The sequence below is a fragment of the Mesocricetus auratus genome, unplaced genomic scaffold (assembly GCF_017639785.1).
Source record: "Mesocricetus auratus isolate SY011 unplaced genomic scaffold, BCM_Maur_2.0 Super-Scaffold_100013, whole genome shotgun sequence".
NCBI lineage: Eukaryota > Metazoa > Chordata > Mammalia > Rodentia > Cricetidae > Mesocricetus > Mesocricetus auratus.
The window spans coordinates 45,514,060-45,524,607 of record NW_024429196.1 but is presented as its reverse complement, the minus strand read 5'-3'; the positions used below and the strand labels follow the sequence as shown (position 1 = coordinate 45,524,607).

The 10,548-nt window shown below is 41.3% G+C and overlaps 1 protein-coding gene and 1 pseudogene across 1 annotated transcript; both read left to right on the top strand.

Annotated features, from left to right (window-relative positions):
• The first annotated feature begins 442 nt into the window (after positions 1-442).
• LOC121143808 lies at positions 443-561 on the top strand (annotated as a pseudogene).
• Positions 562-3,140: 2,579 nt separating this feature from the next.
• On the top strand, positions 3,141-4,043 carry LOC121143732 (putative vomeronasal receptor-like protein 4). The gene has a single exon (XM_040756197.1). It carries the CDS (start codon positions 3,141-3,143, stop codon positions 4,041-4,043), a length of 903 nt encoding a protein of 300 aa, XP_040612131.1.
• Positions 4,044-10,548: the final 6,505 nt, after the last annotated feature.

The following is a 10,548-nucleotide window of genomic DNA, read 5'->3' as shown; positions in this document are numbered from 1 at the left end:
CATTCCAGTCTGGATGTGAGGAAGTACTTACTCTTCCCACAGTCTTATTCATTTACCCCCTAAAGAATCAAAGACTTTATTTGAGTTGTGTGTCCTATTTCTCATGTTCTTTGTTCTTTTGAAGACAGGGCTTTCTTGCCTTTTGACTCTGATTTCATTTTCTGAACTTTCCAAACTATAACATAGAGTACAGTTACACAGTATCTGTGGACGTGGACATGAAGACACATTACAAGAGCAAAGATGGTTTCTTCAGAAAAATAACTGTTTCTGGTACTTGACTCCTCACACTATGCTTGCATGAGACAAAACAGCGTCCTCAGGATACAGGTGAGAACAATGTGTGTGAGAGAGCCAACTAAGATGATCAGTGTGATGCATGCAGAATTGAGAGAGCTGGGGTGAGTCTGCAGTGGATGATTGTAAAGAATGCTCTTGTGTGGTGTTGTATGAAAGGAGAGAAGGTTAGCACTCCCCTTGACAAGGATGGAAGAGGCCCTTGGGCCTAACAACACCCCTACAGTTAAGAATTCTCTTGTGTGTACTCAACTCTCTCTCTCTCTCTCTCTCTCTCTCTCTCTCTCTCTCTCTCTCTCTCTCTCTCTCTCTCTCTCTCTCTCTCTCTCTCTCTCTCTCTCTGTGTGTGTGTGTGTACCAGAGGGCAACTTCAGTTGTCTGAAGCTCACTGCTTCTCCTAGATTTGCTGCCAAAAGGCTCCCAGAGATCTTCCTCTCTCTGCACACCCAGCACTGGAATTAAAAGCATGCATGATATCCCATCATTTTGGGGTGTTCTGGGCATAGGACTCAGGTCCTCATGCCTCTGTTTTCAGCATTTAAACAACTGAGCCACATTCTCAGCACCCTGAGCTTTATGCTTCAAAAGCTTATGGCATTTCTTAAACATGTGGCATATTTGTAACCCACTACCACATCGCTTCCTACAGAAAATCTTGACTTCATTAGATTCACACAGACTAAATTTACTGTTACATGCTTTAGGTGAGAAGCATGTGAAAGTGTCCTAAAATTTGAAAATAGCAGCTTGAATTAGACATGTATGTACTCATAGACATTAGACTTGGAGCTCTTTCAGTCCAGAAGCAGCACTGTTAAGGAAAGCAATGGATATTTAATCATTACACATTCAATTTTTGATGGCTCCGCGATCATAGAAGTGTATCTGAAAACCTCACCAAATCACCAAATAATGAATACAGAAATGTTACAAGTAAATTTCAATCTCTATACTTTGCTTAAAGGATAATCCATGTCTTTCAATACATTGGTGGAACTCAACAAATTCATTTACCAAATGTGTCACCAAAGGAAGTTGACTTTTTTAGGCCATTCAGTTTTTAGATATCATATGAAAGATAATCACTCGCCTGTGTCTCCACGAGGGAGGCCAGTGTTCCTCTGTGTTTAGTGGGCAGTTTTGAAAAGAAGAGCCTCCTTTAATAACTTACTCATCAACTAGTTTTGACTATGAATCAGCATCAAAGCTAAATCCCTGAGGCTGTCCAAACAAAAGCAGTCTCTGAGGCATGCTCCCACCCAGGGCAGGAAAGAAGCAGACACACAGGCAGCACAGGCTGCAGAGTTCAGGGAAAGCACAGGAGATAAAACCATGAACTGATATGTGTAAGACAGGGTAGGCAGCCATGAGGCATGATGACTTGACAAATAATAGCCAGAGTATATCAGTTGTAGTCCTGTGGCAGGGAGAACACCAACCTTACATTTGAGGGGGCAGGGGTGAAGGAAATTCAGAAATCATTTTAATAAGGAAAGGATAATCATGAAGGACAAAAGCAAATAAGTTTGACTTGTATTCTGAGTGTTTTGTAAGAGGTGAGGCAAATAGCAGAGTTGTCAGCTTCGAAAGCATTGTGTGTCGTGTGTACTTGTTGAGGGGGCTTATGTGTGTCCAGTTAATCTTGTATAAGTGTGTGTACAAGCACAGGTCAGAGATCAGCATTGGCTGTCTGCTTCAATATCTTTCCAACTTCATTTTTCCATCAGGGTCCTCTCTGAACATGGAGCTCATTGATTCTGCAAGGCTAGCTGGTCAGTGAACTCCAAGGACATTACTCTTTCTATATCAAACCCATTCCCACCAGCACTGGGGATACAAATCTCTGCTGCTTTGGCTAGTTTTTAGTCAGTTGCTGGTGATCAGAACTTGGGTTCTCATACTTGTACAGCAAGCCTTTTACAGACTGCCATATTCCCAGCTCCCAAGGGAATATTATGACTTGAGTATGTAAGGAGAAATATTCGAGAATATATCATTCATACAGAGCTTATACATTAGTGTGGAATATTAGGAAGATGTGATTCAAAGCTTGAGGCATTTCTGACTGATAAAGTGTTAGTCTCAACAAGCCTTTAAACATGTTAATAAGCCACATACCTTTTAGGTTAGAGTTCCTAAGTCCAATGTCTAAGCTAGGAAATGTTTTCCTGGTGTTTCTTTTAGAAGAAGTCTCAGTAGAAAGAGACAGTAGGAGCAAGATGGGTGGGAGGAAAAGAATATCACCTTGGATAAGGTTTGACTTACATAGAACATTGGGAACACAAATTTTATCAGACTGGTGCCCACCTTGATGTGAGAGGACAGTATTTTTGTCCCCTACTTCCCCCAGAGAAGGGGGGGAGGGTCTGAGTTGTGGACACTCACCATCCCGCTCAGGCAAGGTAAGAGGCTGGCTGGACTGGCCCTTCCTCCGCTCTACCTGCAGGGAGGACCCTGCAGGGTCACACTGGGTGTGGTGAGGAAAAAGGAAGGAGGAGTGTCAGGCTAATAATTAAGACTGTGTTGTTTAGAAACCTGACAAAGTGATGCCATGCATTCAGCTTTTGTCTGGGAAGAGCATCGTCATATGAACTTGAGGGATGAAGGATCTTCATGAAAGGCAGGATATATGCCCTGATTGTAGCTATATAATTTCCATGGGAACCAAAAAAACACAAACCAAAAGCAAACAAAAGAAAAAAAAGAATATGAATGGGCACCATTAAGGAAAAAACAATCTGTGTTTAGAGTCTTGAAACCATTCTTACCATTGGTATAAGCAGAGAAAATCTTACACATGTTTCTCAAATGGTTTTTCCTAGTGCTATGCATGAAGTCAGAAGATGACATGGAATAACATTATCCAGACAATAATCTTCCTTTGTTTTATTGGACCTGGGATTGTGGGGAATATCCTAATGTTTGTGAGCCGTGTATACACGTCTGCCTTGGGGACTGAGAAAAAGCCTGTGGACCTCATCCTCATCCACTTGGGACTTTCTAATATGATCATTATTTGTACCACAGGGATCAGAGATATCAGTACAGTGTTTCATTTCAGAAACTTCCTTGGAGATATTGGCTGTAAAGCTGTGGTTTTTCTGGCAAGGTTGGCACGGGGCCTTTCCATCTGTACCACCTGTCTCCTCAGCGTGGTCCAGGCTGTTACCATCAGTCCCAGGACCACCATGTGGAGCAAGCTCAAACCACAGACATCACAGCAAGTTCTTACCTATGTCTTGCTCTTTTGGGTCTTTAATATTGCCACAAGTTCCAACTTGTTGTACTATATAGCAGCAGGCAGTGGCAATAACAGATCAGGAGTTTCAGGGTACATTGGGTATTGCTATATGCTTCCATCCAGGCTCACAGTTAAGTGGCTTTTCCTCTCGCTCATGGCTATTCGTGATCTGATCTTTCAGAGTCTCATGGGCTGGAGCAGTGGATACATTTCTTTTTACTTGTATAGACATCACAAGCAAGTCCTCTACCTTCATAGCTACAGGTTTGTAAACAGTTTCAGTCCAGAGATCAGAGCTGCACAGAGTGTTCTCCTTCTCATGGCCTGTTTCCTTTTCTTCTATTGGACAGACTTCATTTTCTCCTTTTACATAGGTTCCATGGTGACTCATGATTCTGTTATACTAAATACTAAAAAATGTCTAGTACTTGGTTATGCTGTTTTCAGTCCCTTTGTCCTGAGGAGGAGAGATGTCCCTGTTGCTAAATCCTTGTGTCCTCACTGAGAAATGCTAGAATTATGTTCCTCCATGAGCTCAGGATATACACTGTAACTTATTTGTCTTAATATTTTGGAAGGTGTGTCGCAAACATGTAGCTTTGTTGTGTAGCATAAGCTGTAAGATCTCCTGGAAGACACTTTATAGCTCAGTGTTTGACCTGGTAACCCACCTACCTGGGCATTAAAACATTTGCCATTGCACCACTTTTGCCCTAGTATTCTAATATATCTAAACATTAAATCAGGTAAGCATTACAATAACTTCCTTTAAAAAAAGACTAGTGCTGTTAGTTTGAATGCAATTGGCCCCCATAAGTTCATTGGAAATGGCACTATAAGAAGGTGTGGGGTTTTGGGGTAGGTGTGGCCTTGTTGGAGGAAATGCATCATCATGTGGCCTCCTATGCGCAAGCGATTGCCAGTGTGGACACACCCTCCTTCTACTGACTACAGATTAAGATTCAGAACTCTCATCTCCTTTTCCAGCATCATGTCTGCCTGCACATTGCCATGACCCACCATGATGATAATGGACTAAACCTCTGAAACTGTAAGCCACCACAATTAAATGTTTCCTTTATAAGGGTTGCTATGGTCTAGTGTCTCTTTACAGCAATACAAACCATAACTAAGACAACTAGTGCAAGGGCACTTAAGAGTAGTCCAGGGTTTCTAGAAAGGTGGAGCGTGGATTCTTACCATCTTCCCCTCCTCTGTCTCTATTCTCGTTAGCACTGGGAAAATCCTGGAGGCAACACTCTGTCAGAAATCAGCAATTTTTTCCCCTCCAAGCCACAGGATGAGAGCAAGATAGTGCACGTGGAGGTGAGGAGGTGACCCTTTTCTGGGGTGGGTTTGTACAGCAGAGTGAAGATGACAGTGAGACAAGTCAAGTTATCACAATCCAGTAGATGTGGTCACTAATTGTTTGACATTGTCAGGTTCTAAACCAGCCAGGAAACTAGTGAAGATAATGTCTGACAATTCTAACCATGTTAGAACTCAAATAATCCCAGAGAAGCTCTGGTAAAAGGCCCTCTCAGTGATGTGAATGCAAATGCAGGTCTGTAGATCATGCTCCAGGTTGAGCCTCACCCACACAAGGATGTGTAAATACCTCACCAACAGCTTGTTAACACTGCAGTTTCCACCAATGAAAACTGACACTGAACATCTGGGTCTGCTAAACCAGTTTGTCTATAATTCCAGGCTTCTTCGTCCCTGATGCTGCACAGACACATACACACGCTGCTGAGCTGTAGATTAGGAGACCAGGGAACTGAGGATGCACTGGAGATTTGCTTGGTAAAGGCCAAGGGGCACAGCTTTGACAACCAGAAGGACAACCGCTGCTCTGAGAACTCCACATCCTCTGGCCCAAGAGGAAATGCAGGGTCCAGAAAGCACCCTGACCTGATGTCATCTAGGGTCTGTGTGTTGTAGACATGTATTTTACTTGGCTGCACTGTATACACAAAACATTTAAGAAAGTAAGGTGGATTGTATTCTGCTATAGATTATTAAATAGCTTGTTTTTCTAATACAAAGATTCATTTATTTTTGTAAGTGCCTGTGAGAGTGTGTGCCACATGTGTAGGTGCCTACACAGACCAGAAGAGGACATTGAGTCCCCAGGAACTAGTTATAGTTGTCATGAGTCCTATGAAGTGGGTGTTGGGTAAGGAACCAGGTCTTCTGTAAGAAGAGCAGGTCGGTCTCTTATCCATTCCTCCATCTCCTTTTCACTTTCTCACGTAGATGTGGCTTGTTTGTAGGTAACATCTATTGCTTCTCTTAGTCTCACAGCTCTTCTGATACAGCTGATTTCTAGAAACTGACATAAAGGGCTAGATGAATGAACACAAAGTACCTGTGTAATCTGAATGATGAAAAACAATGTTCAATGAAAAACAATATTAAGAATAGAGAGGGATCTGTAGAGATTCTTGGGTGGATAATAGCACCTGGTGACAAGCCAGATGTGTAGTGATATATTACTTATGATTTATTAAATCTTGAAAGAGGATTCAGAAAAGCAAAGTCAGCCTCAAGGTATAGAGATCAGGCAGTGGTGATACACACCTTTAACCGAGAAGTCAGAAATTAGGAGGTGGTGGTACACACCTTTAATCCCAGGACTCAGGATTAAGAGATAGACAGATCTCTGTGAGTCCAAGGCCACCCCATCTATATAATATTGAATCCTTCTAAAAGAGAATTACAGTTCACACCTTTAATCCCAGTACTAGAGGGGAATAAAAAACAAGAACAAGGAAAGATTCAGTATGAGGCATTTGTTCACCAGCCACACTGAGGAGAGGCAGCAGTTTGTGACTTGGTGAAGAGCTTGTGCCTGGATCAGCCCTTTCAGCCTGAGCTAGAGTTGAGAGGTAGTGAATGGCTGCTTTGCTTTTCTGATCATCAGCTTAAAGCTGGAACTCCAATATCTATTTCTGGGTCTTTTATTTATTCACGTTACACAGACAATCTGATTTACCTCTGAAGGAGAAAACTAACTCCCAAATGTTGTCCTCTGACCTCCATATTCATGCTGAGACATACATACATGAACACACACACACACATACACACACGCACACACACACACACATACACAATTTGAAATAATTTAAAATTAAAAAAACAGATAGGAGATACATAATTGTTGATGCAGCATGAACAACGATGGTCAGGACTCTGAATGGCATATAGAGTTGCGATTGTCATTTTTTCTATAAAAGAAAGAGTAAATTGGGGAAAATAAGACAAAAGCTTGATCAGAACATAAAATAAAACTTTAATATATGATTAAAATTGTAAATAAGTAGAGGATAATGAAGGCAACCTGGAAATGGAATTCAGTTCTGCCCTTCAGGTAAAGCACATGAGATTTGACAGATGTATTAATATAAACAACTTCATCATTTCCTCATGCTGGACACATTGCTGGTCACTAGCATGGACCTCTGGGACATTATGCTAAATGCAGTGGGTCAGTTGTATATAGACAAATACTACATGATTTTAGTAATATGTGGAACCTAAATACAAAAGAGAATAGATCTTCAGTGTGTGGTGTGCAGCCTACAGCTCTCAGAATCTATCTCCATTTGTGAACCTGCTTGTGGATGTTCCTCCATGTAATCAGAAATATGAAGCTGTGGCTACTCAGAACTTGCCCGCCTTCATCTTCAAACTCTCTCTGTCATGTGACTTTTCCTAGGAAGATATTAAAGATAGGGTAAAAAATATGTAAAGCATTGGTTCCATCCAAGTTGAGTTGAGTGAACCGGTTTACTTGGATTACTGGAATACATAATTGATTGGGCATGGAAGACTCAACCATGTGGCGACATATTGATTGTAATCTAATAAAGCCACTAGAGATCAGTTTGCAGAGACAGTCACACTAGTTAGCCAAAGAAACTAGACAGTGGTGGCACACACCTTTAATCCCAGGACTCAGGAGACAGGCAGATGGATATCTCTGAATTTAAGGACACCCTGACCTATACAAGATTGAAGAGTAACAGAACTCATACCTTTGATCCTGGCACTTGGGATCACATGCCTTTAATCCCAGCACTAGGAAGGTGGAGGCATGAGTGGTATGACTGGGTGAAGAAAGGAATAAAAGGAGCCTGAGACATGAATTCAGAACCTTTTGCCTCTGATGTCTCATGGAGACAGGATTGCAATTTCAGCTGGGTAGAGGTAAGATCTACTGGTTTGGCTGCTTTGCTTCTCTGATCTTTAGCTTGAAGCTTGAGCCCCAATGTCAGTCTCTGGCTCTTTTATTTATGCTGTTACACATAAACGTCTGCATGATCAGAACTTCTGACTCTAACATAGGTGACAACCCCTTAAAAAGCTGTATGAGAAAATATCCTAAACCTCCTATGTGTTTCTCAAGTTAATAAGTAGCCATGGCAAGAAGAAATGGAGACTGAACATGTGAGAACAGGTTCCACATCACCATGAGACTGTAGTTGTTCCACTCCCAGTACCTCACGGCAAGTTGCCATGCTACTGTCCCATTTACTTCACTGCTGTGACTATAGCCAAAGTTATTCTGTGAGTCTTACAGTCACTGCTTTATGGTGGCCAATGACAGTGAACTGGCTAGTTTTGTCAACTTGACACAAGCTAGCTTTATCTGAAAGGAGCAAACCTTCATTAAAGAAGTACCCCCATAATCAAGGTGTAGGAAAATTTCTTAATTAGATATTAATGGTGGAGTTCACAGTCTTTTATGGGCAGTGCTATCTTTGGGTAAGTGCTCCTGGGTTCTATCAAAAGTAGGCTGAGCAGCCATGAGGAACAATTCAGTAAGCTTCTGCCTCCAGGTTCCTGTCTTAGGTGAGTTCCTTTCCTGACTTCCTCCAATGGTGAACAGTGATGTGGAAGTGTAATCCAAATAAACCCTTCCCTCCATATAAGAACATGACCCAGGGATGGAGTAGTTTGAGAACTCTGAGTGCTTGTGAAAACACTCCAAGGAAACAGGACAAACTAATCTTGCCTCAGTTTTGTCAAATCACAGAAATTTTCTTGGAATGTGTTTTCATGCACCCTCCAGGCAGAGCAGAAAGGAGTGGGTTTATTTCAAATTGTTTATTATTGCTTGTTATCAATAATCAATTAAATGTTTAAAAGTCCTTTGTGTGCTTCTGTGAAAAACATGTTTTTGTTATGTTCAGCTTGTCTTTGTCATTGTACACAGTTTGAAATCATATGAACTTTCTTACCCTCAGAGTATAAATTGTCTGCTGCTCTGAATAAAGTTGGCTGTTGCATAAGACTTTAGTCCACCTGATTCTCCCAGGTCCAACTGCCTCTGGAGTGGTGGCATGCGGTGCCTGAAAAGGGAGCTGAAGTTGGCTGTGACCCCAGAGAGTGGAGATGCTCACAAGAGATGAGTGAGACTAACGGTGCAGAAGCTGGGACAGCTTTGTCTTACTTTGAGTTTGTGCTTCATTTTTTAAAGAAAGGAGGAATACTAGCATCAAAATCCCAACTATTAGGTTTCTTTCAAGTTGTTTTGATTATAATTCCTGACTTCCAGAAGAAGGAAATTTAGATGAGGAAGCATGCGGCAGAGTCCCCCCAAAATAGGGAAAAATCATAGAAACATGTAACCATGACTATAAGCTTGATGGTGAAACCTTAAATTTGGTAAAAAAAAAAAAAAAAGAGGCAAAAAGGAAGATTTTTTTTCCTGTTCAGGCAAAATGCAAAGTAAATATGGCACCACTGACAACTGTGCTAGAGATTTCTCCCTCAGCTCCCTTACTGCAGCCACTTTCAAATATGTACTGTCCCTTGCCTGGAGACTATCCTGAAGCACGGGGTGAGGATTTTGATGATCAATCTAATCTTGACTCCTTAACATTTCTTAGTGAGGACTTAGGAGAGCCTAAGAAAAAGCTCAGTGTAGAGCGTAGTCACACCAGGGCAAGGCAGGGAAAAGGAATTCATTCATCAATTTCTCCCCAGCCTCATAAGCTGTGCTTGGTATTTCCAGTGCAATTTCAGCAAAGTCAAAATGTTTCAGATGATAGGATGTTACCTAAATGACCCTAAATATTCCCCTAGAAATTTCTTAGATCTGGTCAGTACAAAACTTACAGCAAAATAACAGAATATAAAGTCAACATACAAATCCAAAGATATTTTATGTGTTAATTAAACAACATTGAGACAAAATCAGAAAAACAATACTTTTGAGAATAGTCTCAAACAATAAAAATAATTACCTAAAAATAAACTTTTTTGTTTTTTTGTTTTGTTTTGTTTTTTGTTTTACGAGACAGGGTTTCTCTGTATTGTTTTGGAGGCTGTCGGTCCAGCCTGTCCTCGAACTCACAGAGATCCGCCTGCCTCTGCCTCTCGAGTGCTGGGATTAAAGGCGTGCGCCACCACGGCCCGGCCCTAAAAATAAACTTTAATAAATTCCCCTGTGGAAATAAGAAGTCAGTATGTAAAGAATGTTCTTGGATGGATGCTATTTATCGTCCTATGTAAATCACAGACCTTCATGTGAGGCCCCAGATTCTGAGAATACAGGGTAGAAATGCAGAGAAAACACTTTAAGATGTAATATGGGCAAACATCTTCTGCACAAAACATTCCTTACAAAATCATGAGGGGCATTGCTCAGCTCTGTATGTTTCATTCCCAAGATCTAGTTAAAGCCAAAATATAATAATATATCTGTAAAGAAATGTCAAACTTACATGAAAGCAACGCAGTCAAAAGTAAATAATTAAGCCTGGGATAACTTGAGAGTTAAATGAGGTAATTGTGGAGGGGTGGAGATGAATATTGTATATCAGGCGCTGAGATTCCACAGTGGGTTTGCTTCTCCCTGACGTGGTGACAATTTTGGAAACTGAAGTTTTGCTGATGTTTTATGGTAGCCCAGGATTCTGCATAGCCTGGAGATATACACACTGCCACACACACCACCTGGCAGAAGAACTTGGCCAGAGCCTGTATGCCCCACAGCC

Excerpts from the sequence above, each read along its gene's own strand:
- LOC121143732 (XM_040756197.1), top strand. The coding sequence starts at position 3,141 with ATGACATGGAATAACATTATCCAGACAATAATCTTCCTTTGTTTTATT.